The 17,558-nt window shown below is 30.1% G+C and overlaps 1 protein-coding gene across 6 annotated transcripts in view; it reads left to right on the top strand.

The window, feature by feature from the left end:
• LOC145326812 (uncharacterized) overlaps positions 1-17,004 on the top strand; it is a 189,991-nt gene extending 172,987 nt beyond the window's left edge. For 3 of the 6 annotated variants that reach the window (XM_080170235.1, XM_080170237.1, XM_080170236.1), the window contains exons 8-10: positions 5,721-5,964; positions 10,060-10,161; positions 14,246-17,004. In XM_080170235.1, the coding sequence (XP_080026361.1) occupies positions 5,721-5,964; positions 10,060-10,161; positions 14,246-14,787 (888 nt within the window). In that variant the 3' untranslated portion in view covers positions 14,788-17,004. The remainder of the gene's footprint in view (positions 1-5,720; positions 5,965-10,059; positions 10,162-14,245) is intronic. The other 3 variants (XM_080170239.1, XM_080170241.1, XM_080170240.1) reach the window with 1 other exon arrangement.
• The last annotated feature ends 554 nt before the right edge of the window (positions 17,005-17,558 follow it).

The following is a 17,558-nucleotide window of genomic DNA, read 5'->3' as shown; positions in this document are numbered from 1 at the left end:
AAATATAAAAGTAAAAAAATATAGAGGGGCACGAGCTATATGTAACTATACCCACAGGGTGTGACCCCTGTGCCGACTTTCAATTGATTCTTTGAATATCAGCCAATATAATCGGAAATATTAACACAGCCAAGTCCCTGAAAGAACAGAAAGCAATTTGCTAGCAGGCTATAAAGGTCCCCACCAGGCCAGGTAGTTGTCTGGGTTATACATCTATTGTTATACATTTATAGTCCAAATTTTGTAAGTAAAGGTTCTATGCTTTTTTTTCTAAGCAGATTCTTCCATTTTCTCTTTCTTTTTCCTGATCAATACAGTGCAAAGGATAAAAAGCTTGCTAGTAAAAAAAATTATTTACTAGGTATATTTTTCACTGTTCACAATTCTTTCTAGAATATTATATTCATTACTGCGCTACTTATGGACAAGATATTCGTAGTTAATGTTTTGCAAAATGACTGTAGAAATGATATTTGCATATAAATCTGCATATAAAGTAAGCTGTCTACTGCATCATAGTGTTTCTACAGTGCAGTGCAGCAGATGGCATTAATTCGCACATTTCTTATCTTTTTAAAACACAATGAATTTATTAATTTGCTGTAAATTTTGGCTACTTTTTAAACTTACAAGCGGCTAAACCTCTAGGGATAAAAGAAAAAAATGGGGTAGAGTATTTATCAAGGTGCGATTTCTCTTCGTGGGTGGGGATACTCTCCCTCAAAAATAGTTATAAACCTTACCTGAAACTACAAGGAGAACCATATCGGTCCCGCGTTTAGCGAGATCTTAAGCTACATTCAGTCATCCTGTTACTTCTGTATTAGGATTGGCTTCTTATAGTAAAATGTAACTAACCATAAGATAAGGGATTTAAAAGGTTTCACTTAATTTTTTCTTAGAATTGAATAAACGTTTTAAATTGCAATTTATAATACAGGAAAAGGCAAAATTTTCATAAAAATTTAAGTGTATTTTTACTGATTTTGATATTGCAGTATGAAGCAGCTTATAGTGCCTAATAAAAACTTAAGTTATACAATAAATATGACCAATGATAGGCCAGTATACCATTTTACCATTGGTCTATTAGAATGTACACTTCCCTATTATTGGTCATTTGTATTGTAAAACGTCATTTTTAGGCACTATAAGTTGCTTTTTGTATGGCTAGGTTTATATTTATAAAGATGGAGGCGAAATATTTTTTTCTTCTATTAACACATCCCTATCCCTTTTAAAGAAATATGTATGATGGACTTAACCTTTTCTACTTTTATAAATGAGGGGTATACAAATTTTATAAATAAGAAAAACATCTTGATAGTATTTTTTTAAATCTTCAATTTTAATTTATAGTCAATTATGAAAAGGGATAAGGGAATCTGTATTTGAAGATAAAGGAATAACTAGGAAAATAGCATATAACCCACCCAAGACTTAAATCTAATAAATAAAACAGCATAAAACCATCCCTGGAAGAATCCCTAAAATGGAGAACTTAATCGGTTGAGCTATCGAAATCTTAAGCTTCAGACAAAAAATCGTACTACTTTACATGATTATTTATTTCAATTGTTTTCTGGGTAGGTTTTAAGCTAGTATTTATTCTCATTTCATTATTGTATGATACTAAAGTTTGTTTTCTGATATTAGAACCTGTAAGTTTTTTAGTTTATTGTAGGTTAGGTTAAGTTTAGATGGGTATATTTTTATTATTCAGCTTCCTAGAAAATTTATTTTTGAATCACCTCTAGAAATTTGCTTTTGAAGGTAAAATTTTGTGTTTGAATATATTTCAATGCAAATTTTCAAACAAATCTGTTTTTGCATTTAATTCCGTTTTTGCAAAATTGTCCGAGGCACTGCTCTGTACTGTACTGTACATACATATACTCAAAATTAGAATTGACATGTCGACAATTTACTAATAACCGGATTTGTGTGATGCCTTCTAGTAGCTTAAACCGTGTCGTAAGTAAAGACGCTTATCAGTTGCCTGCTATATTAGCCTCTTAATTATAGTAAGAGACTAAATGGGATCTCCATCACTATCTGGCCTAAGTGATGGAGACCCCTTTCGTCTGCTAGCAAATTGCTTCTATTCTTTTGAAGGGAGTTTGCTGTGTTTATTTTTCTAACGATATAAGCTGATTTCAAACATCCAATACAAAATCGGGACAAGGTCCCCGCCTTGTGGACATAGTTACATATAGCTCATGCCACCTCTATTCTTTTTCTTAGTATAATTCTGGAAATGCCACGGCTCTATAATAGGCATTCCACTTAAACTAAATAACTAATTATATATATGAAAGGCGCGTTACACTTTGTTCTAATAAGTAAAATGTGTATGTGTTAATTAAATTAAAAATCATTTGGGTATGATTTTTTTTGAATTTTTATTTGATTTTAATTTCATCTTACTTTCACTTAAATGATTTTAGAAACAAAGGAATATATTGAGAATTATATTACTATATGTTTTGTTTTAATCCATATGTCATATAAAAACTTTGGGTACTATTATTGAACCTTTGATTCAATATTGTTCCTGGTAAAAAGTGTAGTATGCCAGGCGCGTGTCTGGTAAGAGAGCAAGTCATCCCAACCACTTACTACTCATTCATAAATAATAATAATGGCGGATTTTAAGATATAAAAATAGCGTAGAATCACAATGTTTTTGAATCTGAGGAAAACTCTTTTGTTATTTTGTACTTAAAAATTTTTAAATAATAAAAGTTTAAGTTTATTTATAATACATAAAGATGAAGTTTAAGATATTTTTTGTAATATGTTTATAATTCTTTTTCGTATTGCATGGGTATTTTGAATTTGAGTCCAAAATTACTTTTATTAGTACTCTTTATGTAACTTTATATATGCAATTTCTTAGAACCATCTTACTTTAATTTTCTTTGTCGGAGGGTGACATGACGCACGTCTTGCAAAAAAGATGTCCTATCAAATTTGCTTGATTATTCATATTAGCAAAATTGCTACCACATTCGCAATGTTAGATATTTCATATACTCAATTGCAAATAATTTTATGGATTAAATACTTTCTAAAAATAGCTTTAAACCTGGCTGTTTTTAAATCAGATATTCAGCTTGTTTTATATGGACATGTTTATTGATAAAAAGAGTCTGAAATCCAAAATAGGAAAGAAGGACGTCACTAACTTAATTAATAATCTTTTCAAAAAACTGCGCCAGTCAAAGATTGTCATATTTGGGATATAAAGAACTTTTTTTGTCAACGCAAGATAGCTCTAAAATTTATCATGATTGGCGATATTCATGTTAATCTGAGTACCATTGTACTGACATATACAAAGCATAATAATTGAATGAAGATTAATTTATCACCCATTTACTCCTCCCTCCTCTTGGCTACTGCCAAAGTTGAAATAAAGAAAAATGATATGAAATCAAAATTCCATCTAAAAACTAATTTTAAAAATTCCATATTTAGAATATTTAATAGATAGATGGAAAGCTTATTGTTGAAGAAAGCTTACATTGTATAACTGCAACGGCTGCGGCTGTGCCGCTAGTATTAAAATGTTTTCAATTTATTAGATGCAAGATAATAAACGAACCGGTTAAAATATTTTTTTTATTAATATACTGACTTGCAACGATGTTATATCTCATTTTTACATGAATCTTGCACTAGAACGACCGTAACATACCTAAATGGACAATCAAAGCTAACAGTAACTCCATACGAACAGACGGACATATAGGTACAAAATTAAGAAACTTTTTAAAAAAGTTTTCTCCCCTCCAATAAAATATCTAACTCGATTTACATAATCTTTAAATCTTTTTAAAGTTTTTGATGTAATATATTTTACAAATATTATAGATTCAAAATTTCAAAACAAAAACTAGTTCAAGCAATTCTAGCGAATCTTTTGAAAGCAAAAATACTTTATAAACATTTTCAGTATAGCTTCAAAACCGATTAATATCCGCTGGATTAGAACCGTTTCTTAGCCATGCGGAAAAATCGTGTATAACATCGTATTATTCACAAATTTAGCCAGGGACTTCGGTTTCTCGGGGCTATCAAAACAGGTTTAAATATTATGATTTTTAATTTTAACCTCTGCGGATAGCTGTCTAGAATACGATGCGATTAATAACTATTCTATTTTTGTAATCATATAAAAAACTAATGCAAAGATTCACTATTAGTTTATTAATTTAATTCCTTTTCGAGAGCCACTTAACATTATCATAGAGAAAAATAAGGGATAATAGGTTAATGCTTATGAAAAAAAATGAGATTTGCAATTGTTTGCTATAGAATATTTTTCATTAGTTTAGTTACCACTAAAATGCCCCAGGTATCTAAAGGGATAGAAAATGGCCGATAGATTGATGTACATTCCCAATGATGATAAACAAAATTACTCCTTCTCTGGATAACAATTAGTGGTTAAAATGTTTTGATACTCAACTTAATGTCCTCAAAGACAAATGAGAAAGCGTTATTATTAAACTTTGGAGACTAGTGTAATAAATATTCCGATGTCGCCTCCCTCCTTTTGATTTGAATCATTGAACTTCGTTTAAAATAAAACAAAGTTCCACCAAAAAAGTGGGTTAAAGCATAAATTTCAATTATGTAAAATTTTCCAGCTATCCTTGTATCTCTAAAAGAAAGTGGAGTAGTAGTATCTAAAGAAAAGGACATCATATATTACCCTTTTAGCCAGTTTTAAAGATTATAAATTCCAGTATTATAACAGCACAATAATAGCATAACTTAGGCTGAAATCAAACTGTCATATTAAGGTATTAAATAAAACTAGAACCCACCTCCTGTCTTACTTCAACCCACTGTTTATTGGGTCGAGGGGGTGTTTTAAAATAACAAAATTTATTAGCTAAAACATTCTATAAATATCGAACTTATTTCACAGGTGTACAACTGAAACTAGCGGGGGGGGGGGGGCATTATATAAAGTTTGACCCCTTCGATCATTTTAATTTACTTCTCTTCCCCTTAAAAGACAGAATTTAACATATTTTACAAAATGACAATTTTTAAACTTTGTTATTTTGTGTGACTATAAAATTTGTAAGATAAATGATATTCCATATACTAATGAAATATCTATCAGTCTTTTTATATTTTATATCTGTTTATTCATATGTCTGCTTGGCTGTCCTAGATATTTTATTAAAAATCTTCATCATATATTATCTATTTAATTGTATACCAACTCAGTATTATACATTGAAATAGACTTTGGTTTTAACTTTAGTTACCATTTAAAAATACCAAATACAAGCGATTAAATCCAAAAAAAATCAGAGCTTTTAATTCAATTTTAAAATGTTATTATTAAATAATCAAACCACAAAAGCTTATTGTCATAGACGACTAATTCGAATAAAAATATTAGAAATAAAATTGTACTGCTAACTTTATTACTTGCTGAGTTATTAAAACAATAATAAGTTTAGTTGTTTAATCTTTTGGTTTGTGATTAATAGTTGAAACTAGGAAACTATAATTTCAATATGATTAATTATAATATTCTATTATCCTGCAGGGATCTAAAGGGATAAGACAATAGGCGATAAAATAGTTAAAAAAATTTGGCCACAACCAATAAGATAACGTAATTTACAGGCTAATTTGAAAATAAGAATTTTTACATTTTCATAACAATTGTCTTCAATGTTATATAATTTTAGGTTGAATGCAAGAAGGCGCAGCCCAAAGAGGTCGTCCAAGCCGCCAACACAGCCGCTCTTCTCGGCAAACGCGTCCTGCTCAGCAACCTGGGAATGATGCCAGCCGCCGCGCTAGGCCTTGGGCTGCCATCCGCATTAACGTCAGCGGCCGCCGCGGGCTTGGCCGGAGTTCCTTCACCGCAACATGGCCATCTGCAGCAGCTGACTGCTTCACTGCCGCCACAGGCTTATACACACAGTGTCGGTGAGTTAATATGATAGATGGTGCTTTCCCTCAATTTGCCTATAGAGCAGTTACGCCCCCCCTTCCTTTTTTTTAGATACGGGAGGGTTATTTTTTCTCCCTGCTGGGCTACCCAGTATTCACTAAAAACCCAAAATAATGAGGTGGGTTCTATGCTCAACTAGAAACTTTGAGGGAAACTGCCAGATAGATAGATAGATACAAAAAATTTATAATTTCTAAGGAATTATTTATCCTTGTTGAGCAAATGTAGTAGAAGAAAGTCCATGAATAAAAATGGATTAAATTTCAAATTTTAAGGAGATCTCATCTATTCAACATATATTATCTGCTCAGATATTCGATGTTTAAAAAAGTGGATAAAGGATTTTTTTTAAATCTCTGAGTGAGGGATTGTTTTAAAATCGTGTAATTTAAATGCCTTATTGGGGCCATTACTTTTCGAAGAACATATATCAAGCCTTAAAAATCAAAAGTTATATCCTTTTTTATATATCCTATGTATTGAAATATAATATTTTCAACTCAACATGTATGTATTATGGGGGACCTATAGATTGTGTAAGATTGGAGTAGAAAAACTAGACCATATGAAAAATAGTATTAAGTAAAGTATATTTACTGAAAAACAATATTCAAAAGACAACAACTTTTCTTTACATTAAATAGCAATAAAATTTGATTTCTGAGATTTCCATTTTTATTTAAAGGTACTACCTACCTAGTTTTTAAGACAAGAATTTTACATGTTCCGGTTTCTATACCATAATAGAAGAGTGGCAAAAAGCTGTGGATCCCCTAAAGTATAATATATATCATCAAAAATCATGCACATTTCATCGTAAAAAACTGGTAGATGTAGTTTTTTTTGCATGTATGCATATTTGGAAGAAAAAATTACATTCATGTTCAAAAATTACTTTTGCAAGAATATACTTTAAGGGGGGAGGGGTGTTCTTAACCAACTAACCATGCGGGAATAGATAAAGTCTTAAACTGAAACCTATATCATTTCCAAATAATAGTTTATGTTAGGAATGAGGAAATAAAACTACATAAAGTGTTTTATCCAACGAATTAACTGCGTAATTTATAGTCCAATTTGGTTTTCCTTTGATCAAAGATTGTTCCATACAAATTTTGTAAGAAAAATACAGAAGATTTACTAGCAGACAAGCAAACATTCACCACTTGTGTATTTGCTTCGCATTTTTTTTTCAAAATTGTAAAACTAAACATTATGAAATCTTCCCAAATAATCTTGATATAATCCATCATGCAAAAAAGGATTTATTTTGTAATAATATCAATATTTTTAAATCCTATGATAAATCATTGGAAGAAAAATTATTAATATTATCTACTAGCTTTCACATAATAATTGATAATTAATGATTTATTAATTTCATCATAAACTTATCTTCCTTTGTCCTATCCTTGAGTGATTTTGAAGGATTACAAATTTTGCACATTTTGCATAAAACAATTTTCTTTAAAACTACGATGATCTGTTATAAATTTGAAAAACATTGTAAATCTCAGTAAAGAAAACGTAAAATTAAAATAAAATTTGCACTGCATTATACTTTACTGTTAATTCTATTACAGCTGTTCTTCATATTGAACCCTCTAACTGTTTTACATTCATTTGTTATTCACAACAAATGTCTATTATGTGCGTTTAGATTTAAAATGAGTTCAAATCAAATCCATTCCAAAAAAACGCGTCAGTCAATTTGATTTGGTTTCTTCAGTCATATATTGATAGTAATATAACAGCACAGTTTTGGGTTAATATTTACTGAATATCTACTGTAACACCTGATAGGTAGCAACTGAAGAAATGACATTTGGTCAAACTACCCATTTATGGTTAACAATTGAACAAGATAAGAATACAAGTAGCAGAAAAAAGCTATTGGATTTTTAGAGAGACAAATTGTTTGGAATTGGATCATGGAAAAAAACAATGTATCAGGTTTCGTCGTATTTTTACAGTAGCTTTTGATAGGTTATTTCAGGTTGGATTAGGTTAGGAAACTGTTAATGATTACCCAGCAGTGTTAAGAGTCCCCCGCAGGGTTAGAAATAGGAGAACAGCTACTTTGAAAATACGACGAAACCCGCTACTTCGTTTTCTTTCCATGATCCAATTGTTTTAGTTTACTTTAGAAATAATAGTGCCTGTGAATCAGCCTTAAAAAAACAAAAACAATTAGCTAAAAAACAGAGTACAGAAAATCTGAAGGACAGTAAGTAACAGACATTACTATTGCTACGCACCTTTAAATGATAAATTTATCCAATTCTTATGCCTTTATATTAGAATCCTTTTTAGACCTAACATATTTTTTAAATCTCACATTTATCACTTTAAAAAAGTATTACTGATTCGAAACAGTTCTAAGCCATACTGAAAAAATAAGTATAGCATCGTATTACAGACTTTTTTTTCACAAATATTAAATTAAGAATCATAAATTAATGCCAGTTTTGTTAGAACGAGCTTCAATATCCGCAGAAATTTGTCTATAATACGACGCAATAAATGACTAATATTTGTCTTTCATTATTTCATTTTTAACCTAAAGATATCTACAATTTTTTGCCATTTTTAAATCAAATCCATTGCAAAAAGATTCTTTTATAATGACTTAAAAGAAAATATTTTTCGCAAGTCAAATGTATTTTTTCATGTTTGACATTTTGACTGGCTTTAAGTTGTAGGCAAAATATTTTTCTCCATATTATCCCTATCCCTTCCAAATAGTTTTTGTTAGCAGTAAGCTCCCAAAGGCTATCCAATTTCTTTTCATACACTGGAGAAATATATACAAAAGCTTTAACAATAGTTTAAACAGGGATTGAAGGGATAGATTAATGGAGAAAATAAAACCATTCCTCCATTATTCAGTTTATACAAAGCTTTAAGATATTTGTCATGGCTTATTTCCAAACTTAATATTCTTCTACATTTAAATTGTATGATGAATCGGGGGAAAATAATTTATTGCCCATTAACCAATCCCTATATATATCACATAAACAATATACAACATAATATACATTGGGATAGGAAAAACATATTTTAGAAAAAAAGAGTTAAGGCCTTTTTTATGGTCTATTCTTAATCTTTTTCCAAATTATCCTTCTATAAAAGGGTGTCCCAATTGTCTGCAGCTTAAGATCTAGTTAACCTCTGAACCGACATGAACCCCATATTAATGTAGCTTCTTAATCTTATGGGTGTAGGTTAGGTTTTAAGGAGGGTTTCATCAATATTCCTTGAGAATTCGCTCCATCCCTACCACATCCCCCCCTCCCCAAAAAAAAAAGTGAAAACGTCAACCCCTAGCTAAAATGCCATAATGACAACCGGGGGCGTAGCCGTTAGTAATCTCCAAATTAATTTTCCATATACATGTTCCTATCAGTGTTTTGTAAACAGTGTATTATTTATGAAAAAACTTATTTCATATATTTTGCTTTAGCTGTTCTTCAAATACAATATTAAGATAATACATTCAGATGGTTTATATTGTATTTGATGCACATTTTTATCTTAAGTTGTGCCTGTTTATAGGCCAAGGCTTTCCTCCTTCTAAAAAAAATCACTTGTTTATAGGCACAATTTTTAGCGTCTTTAATTATAAAGTGGATAAACAAACTCTGAAAATTTGAATATCTATGAATACAAAAAAAGAAAACAGCAATTTTATTCCCGCTGAGCTTTTCGTTTCTAGATGAATTTCCAATACAACGAAAAAATATATTCTTAATATAGCAAATTTTATGAAAAACACGACGCTACTTATTTAATTTCGTTAATTGTCTTGTTAAGCTCTTTTGTTTTGATTGGAGAAACCTTTCTTTTCTATTTAATGCTAAAAAAATATTTTTAAATTTCTCTTGAACATTGGGGTATTGGTGAAGAAATATTGTCTCATAATAGAGAAGAGATCAGAGAGATAACCAATAAGAAATTCATAACTTTTATCCTTTTCTCTTCTAATATATTTATTTTATATTTTTTTTTTCTTTCGCCCCTTTCTTTATTTTGTTTGTTTTAATTTGTTTACTTGTGTGGGGGTGTAGGACAGCTGCCAAGTTCTTCCTGGCCGCATTGTCTATGGAGAGGCAGTGAGACTTGCTATGACCTTCGCGACCTTCAACAGTGGACGGATGCCTCCGCAAGAGGTATTCAGTAAAATTTTAATTTTTGGGTTAAATTTACTAGAAAAGACATTTCCCCACTCTTGCTGTTACAAACGTGACGAGAGAGAGGAGAATCGGCTGTTTATTTAACTAGTCCCCAAAGTTTTATAATAACGGTCTTTGATTGGTTGGTTCATTCAATTGAGTATCAAAACGTTTCAACCACTAAGGTTGATCTACGGAAGGGGTAATTTTGGGGATGTACATCAATTTATATATAGTTTTATCCCTTCAGATTCCTGCATTAAAACACTCGCCTGACATGACAGAAGTAACATTGGTTTTGTGTTTTACATGTTGCCACTCTATGTTCCTCGCATATCTATTGGTTTTGAAGTCATGGGGAATAAATCCAATTTCTGTTTTGCCAATCATTGGTCAGCTTTGGGTACAAAATATTATTAAAAACAAAAATAGAAAATGATTTTCTACTTCTAAAGATGATTTTACCTTTCTTTCGTGATATCTTTTTCAAGGACGTCCAAGCTTTTTGCTAAGGGAGGGGGTTGAAATGTGGGATTTTGAAGATTTATTGGGGGGTAGGGTGATAATATAATTTACTTTCAAACACTATTCTTATTTCAAGGGTTTGTGTTTTTTTTGTAGAATAAGGGGGGGGGGGAAGTTTTGACACATTTGCGTAAACGGTGAGTATAGGCTTTATCTTTGGACTGAGAGGATAGGTTATTAGGGATAAAATCATTCTTATATGATGAATTTCCCCCAGATTTAAGATTTTTTGGATAGGCCTCCAGGTTCCGGAGCTCCAGGCCTCCAGGTGGTCTCTGTAAATTTTTTTTTTGAAAGTTACAGGTCAACTTATAAAACAAAATATGCATCTTTTTTAATATTATTCACATATTTGAAGAAAAAATATGCATATTTTGTTTTATAAGTTGATTTTTAACTTTAAAAAAAAAATTTTTTTTTTCATTTTTACCTGTACAGAGACCACCTGGAGGCCTGGAGCTCCGGAACCTGGAGGCCTATCCAAAAAATCTTAAATCTGGGGGAAATTCATCATATAAGAATGATTTTATCCCTAATAACCTATCCTCTCAGTCCAAAGATAAAGCCTATACTCACCATTTACGCAAATGTGTCAGAACTTCCCCCCCCCCCCTTATCCTCAAAAGTTCTCCCCAAAAAATTTGAATTTTTTCAACCATAAGAAAGGGCCGGCTAACTTTCAAATTTTGACAGCTTGAACAGTTCATTTAACATTATCCTGTGTTTTCTATTTTTAAAGTTTCTCAAGATTTTATAAAATAAACTATGTTAATTTAGACCCCTTATACGGAAGATTTACAACTTGCAGAAGAAATATTTATATCATAGTACTTGATTAAAAGTTTTATTACTAGTCCTAGCAATTTTTGTGAACCTATTTAGATAAACTTAAACTATCCTAATGTAACCTAACCTAACATATTGTTAAACCCCGTGTGGGTTAATTTCATAATTCACTTGCTCAGTATGATAGATATTAAAGGTTAATTAAATATAATCAACAGATAGTGTTCAATCAAATCCGCTTAAAAGCATAATCGGTAATTTATCAACTTCATTACTACAACAAAACTTCTAAACACTTTTCCTATATCATTAAGATGCAATCTAACCCCACCCGCCCCCCCCCCCCAAAAAAAAAATCATATTTAAGAGAGTGATTTTGATGAACGCGATAGAAAATGTAATTAAATATAATCAAGAGATGCATATAATAATAATTTTATAATGTATGTGAAAATTTCTAGAAGGGTTATCAAACATAATGATTAATAACAAGGATGAAAACATCCGTAACAAGGAGAGAGAAAGAATAAATTGACTGCCCCAAGTTTATAAATCTGTTCTGTCATTTGTTAGATTAAATCTTTATAGGAATGAATTAAACAACAGAGCCTTTAAATTTAAACAATAAAAATTAGGGTTAATTTTGTGAGATACATTAATTTATTTTAAATTGTATTATCCCTTAGGATCCCTGATTTTTAAGTATCTATTAGTTCTAAATCTTAAGGACGTACAAAATTTAAAGTAATTTAAAGAGTAGCTACACTTGAAAAGCTCTGTAGCCCAATCAATGACCATATTACCACCTGCTATCCCACAGTAATAATTATTCTTAAACTTATTTTGAAATTTCTATTTAAAGTGAATTTTCTTTGGTTGTCATTAAGATCTTGCTGACCACCGACAAGATTGAGTTCTATAAATTTTAGAATAAGTTTCGAGCTGGTTTGAGGCTATTTACTTTTAGAAAGGATTAAGATGATTTTTCTGATATCTCCATATCGCTTTAAATACAGAGCACCTAGCTGATATGGGCACTGCTGTTGTTTCTTATAATCAACCCTTGATGTGCCTGATTTTTAGCTAAGGAATTTGCAATACTTTTCTTGTTATCGTATCCTTACAATGTATAAATATTTTTGAAATCTTGTCACTATAACTGCTGAAGAAATAAAAGGCAAATTAAGGTTTCAATGATGTACAGTACATTTGTACAAATGTATTTGAATAACTAAATGTACAAAACAATGTGATTTATTAAGCAGTATTTTTGTGGTTATTTGAAAGTATACTTTTTTAACTTGCACACATGCTCAGACTACTGGATATCTGGCACTAGAAAGTCCAGATCAAGATTAATTAAAAGTAGTAGGAAGAGAAGAAAAGGTTAATGAATTAAAGGAAAACAGTGGGGGGTGGTTACTAGGTTTGTCTCTTGCCTTAATATCACAGTAGAACAAAACATAACCTATCCTGAAAACCTACTGTCATATTATGCTAAGCTTAAAGAGAAAGTGATATGGGATTCTTCTATGTAGGGTATCCTTAGGGATAAGACATTGGATGGTCTTTTATAATAAACAAAATAACCCCTTCAGTTGAAAAATAGTTGAAATAACTTATATTCAAAATTCACTTGAGCAACATTTAAATATTTATTTTAAAAATCTACATGGTCAAAAATAATGATTCCTCAGAAGCTATTTTAAAACTGGAATTGTCTTCAAAATCTTCTTTCATTAAGCCCCATGCTAAGTTTAGAAACATATTAACTGGGACAAGGTTAATTATGTTCATTTCATTGTCTCCTTTTCTTAATTTATTTTTGATTATATTAGAATTATATGTATAATACTATTAAATGAATAGATTTTTTTCTTTTTTCAAGGGAAATGATTTTGTATAGTTATAATTTTTTTTGCAATATCTTATCAAATACCCATTAAAACCTTAGATTAGTGGTTTGAATTTATTTAGTGAAAGATTAATTCATCCTATTTCTCTATCTCTGTATAAGATAACATGGTTCTGCTTCATTTCATTCATCTTTAATTAGTACTTATGGATCTGGCTTAGTTAGTTTGAGAATTTTGGGATGTAGATTTTTTGGTCAGCTTTAATGAACTATTAAATTGTTCGGAAAAAAGATTTAATGTTTCTACTGTTTTGAACGGTTTTTATTTTTAGTAATTGCGACCTTTTTATCAGACTATTTATTCTATTTATTTTGCTAAGTTGGTTATACCAATTCTTGATTATAACTTCTTTCACAAATCAGAAAGTTTTTTACTAGAAAGAAGATAGGTAAATTGAATATTTTATTTTAAACTTTACCTAATTGTTCTTCACCAGAAAGCTTTAATATATTCACATTAAGCAGATTTTTTGTTATAATTTATCACTAATATTATTCTATGTGGTGAAAAATTAAATTGCAATTAACCTATCCTTGCATTACTGACGACTCGAGACTTTTCACTGAAAAGTTAACCAACCCAAAAAAGGATATAATTAAGTTTAAGTTTGATTAAAAGTTAACTTTCTAAACTACATTCAATATTTCAACAAAGTTGTTTTTAAATATTTATACAGTGTATATCAGTATAGAATACTTTTAGTATTACATATTTTTTTGATATATATGGTGTTTCTTTTACCAACGAATTTAAATTTTATATCCTATCCGCGGACAACAGCCTAAATGCCATACTATAATGATAATGTAGATTTAAACATTTGGTGAAACTAACGGTTTTATATTTTTGTTAAGGTGCTGCATACGGAAAGCTGGTAGGAGGAGGTACCGGGCCACTCTCAAGCTACCGCTACAGCCCCTACCCCATTCCATCAGTAGGCGCAGCGGCTAACGGCTTATCCGCAGCCAGTCTAGCCGCGGCGGCCGGAGGCCTCCAGTACACAGTTGCACAGCCCGCCAATCCCATGGTTTCAACACACTCAGTTTTGTCCGCCATAACCTCTAACCCCCATCACCCAGGGGCAGCCGGTGGTCCTACCGCATCCGTGACCCCGGCGGGCGTCAATTCATCCGCCAACGGAGCTGAAAACGGCGCCGACCAGACCCAACAGCAGCTGACCTCTGTCTCCCCGGCTGTGGCGCACGCCCTGCAACAGGCCGCTGCCGCCGTCGGCGGTCATCCCGGCGCCCCCGGCGTTGGACAACATCCGACTATGTCCGCCCTGCAAAGTCTGACCTACCCGTACCAGTTTGCGGCCGCAGGCCTCCATGGTAATCTTGACCTGGCTAGCATGTACTCGCTGCCGCCAGCCGCAGCTGGTATGTACACCCTCTAAGCTTTGTACTAAACCAGTTTTTGTACAACTATGTATAAATATGTACATTCAGTTAACAAAAAAGAAATGACGAAGAATTCTGACGTTCTTCAAAAAGAAAAGGAAAGAAAAAATATAAAAAAAAGTGACAAATCTACAAAAAGTATATGGATGCAATTTTTTTAGTTTTATGCTCCCCTTATCCCCCCCTGCTCCCTATTAATATTAATATATTTTTTGTGAGCTTTTAGCATTTAAAACAATATTTTAATTGGTGATTTTATTAACAAGTTGTTATGTTACAAACACAATCCCCCCTAACCTCCCCTATGACAAACCAATATCTTATTTTAGATAAGATTTAAAATTAAAAATGTTTAATGTATTATAATGTAAATAACTTGACAGTATACCTTTAAAAAAAGATATACAGGAAAAAAAAGATACCTAAACTACGCAGTTATACATTCAGTTACATTTTATTCAAGCTAGAAAATATAATAAAATAAATTATTTATTAATAAAAAGAATAACACCTCAAATAACTTAATATGGTTGTATTTTTAATATCTTTGTTTAAATTTAAAAAAAAACAGTATTGATAATTTTCTTATTATGCCACTTACTTAAAAATATTTGTTACATAATAAGGGCTGTTCTTAGTTTTATTATATTAATATTATTAGGTTTACCTATTTACTTAGGTAGATCTATATCTTTTTTGATAGGGGTACCTATTTTTCAAGTGATTCCATTTATTATGTTTAACTCAATAAATGAGGCTTTCTTTAGTAATTAAGGCAAAGCATTATGAATATGTTTTCCTTTCGCCAAATTTTCTGTAATTTTTAGAAGTTATCTTATAGAAGATAATTAAACTTTAATTTTAAGATAAAAAAATAGAATAGGATGAGAAAAAAAAATACTTTTATGATTAGTAAAATTATTAGATTTTTTTGTAATGTGTAAATTAGCCATGACTTTAGATTTATTTCTCTAGTCTTTGTTAAATATTGAGACTTACTTATGTACTTACAATAAAAGAAATATTTTTTTAATGTAAACCTTATTGTAAGGTTTTTAGAAAAGGCAAAAAAAAACATAAATATGCAAAATAATGTTGAGATAAAACTGGGGCCAAGTCAGCCACCTGTGTTATATAAAATGACTAACCTTAAATAAACAAGAATTGAGCTTTGTATAATATAAAAAGAGATTCATTTTTATTATAATTTTTATTAATAATGCTGATACCATGATGTTGCATTTACTCATAATGAAATATGTTTTAAAATATTATAGAAAATAGATTCTACTGTTTTTATAACAACTTGTTAAAAAAGTTGTTTTGTTCACTATTGAATCTATTTTTATTACTGTTATTTGTGTATTATTTTATTTTATAAGTTTTATCTTTTAAGATGCCATACTATTCTATTAAGATTTTGACTTTAAATCTTTTTAAAAACTTTTTCTCCTGGTTCTAAATTTTAAATTTTCTTCTCTATTTTCATATTTTTAATACAAAAAATTGTCCCAAAATGTGGATTTTTAAAATATACCTCATTGCCATTTCAAAGATTTAAAATAAGATTTCATTTTTAAATTACTCAGTGAAAACAAAAGCCAATTTAAGTTGCCAAACTGAACTGAGTCTGCTTTGGTTGCCAATTTTGTTTGTTGCCATAAAGATATTATACCTATAATATAAGTTTAACTCTGTAAGGTTGAGCAATAGCATAGACAATAATTTTCAACTTTTTTTACCACTTATTATTTCAACTCACAACGATCTATAATTTTAATTTTAATGTTAATTAAAAAAGTAAATGTTAATTAAAATGAGTATAGGCTCAGTCTTCCTATGAGTTGTATACAAATGATTTTTTAAACAAAGATTTAACATTATTTTTAGGTTTTCATTAGCATTCATATTGTATTTATTGTTAAATCTTTAATTAAATAATCCTGCTAATTGTAAAAATCTATGCATTATTTGATATTATTATTATAGAAGAAACTAAAGAGAATAAAGAAAATAGACCAAGATGTATTTTAACTATGCTTTTTCACACATGTTTGAAATCAATAAAGAAAATGAAAATAAAATGCAATGAAAAAGAAATAAAACTGAGTGTTATTGATGAAATTGTCCTGTATTAGTAAAACCCTGAGCTATAATTATTTGACCTTGTAGAAGCAATAATGATTATGATAATAATATAGTTAATAGTTATAGTTTCATCTTTATTATTAGATAACTAAAATAAAAACCTATTTGTCTAGTTATAGCGCAAGTTGTAGCATGGTTTTTGTATAAGAACAAGGCATGTTTTTAATTGTAAGGCATTTTTGTATTCATTAAAATTAGATGTTAATATAGTAACCATAAGATATGAATTTCAGTTTATTTTATAAAACGATAAATTTTCTTTGATTATCAGAGAAATTTTACTGTTGAAAGCAATTTATTTCAGTTAATATTTAGCAATAAAAAGATAATTAGAGCTACTTAAAATGTTATTTAGAGCTAGTTTTGATATCTACATATATATAGAGACAGTTACCTTTTTAATTATAACTACTACAGCATAGTATTTCATATCTTTAATAAAAAACCACAACCCAAGTAAACAAACAAAAAATAATCTCTCATTGCCTTTCCATGAATCCCTGACTTAGGATTATAAAGTTTCTTTGATAGATTCCATTTGGATAATCCTTAATTATTTTTCATGGGAAAGAAAACTTTTAAAACACACTTCAGAGCAAGAAAAATGAAAAAAAAATTC

This window comes from Acartia tonsa, chromosome 8 (genome assembly GCF_053477335.1).
Source record: "Acartia tonsa isolate MP-2025a chromosome 8, ASM5347733v1, whole genome shotgun sequence".
Lineage (NCBI taxonomy): Eukaryota > Metazoa > Arthropoda > Copepoda > Calanoida > Acartiidae > Acartia > Acartia tonsa.
This window is presented reverse-complemented; position numbering and strand designations above follow the sequence as displayed.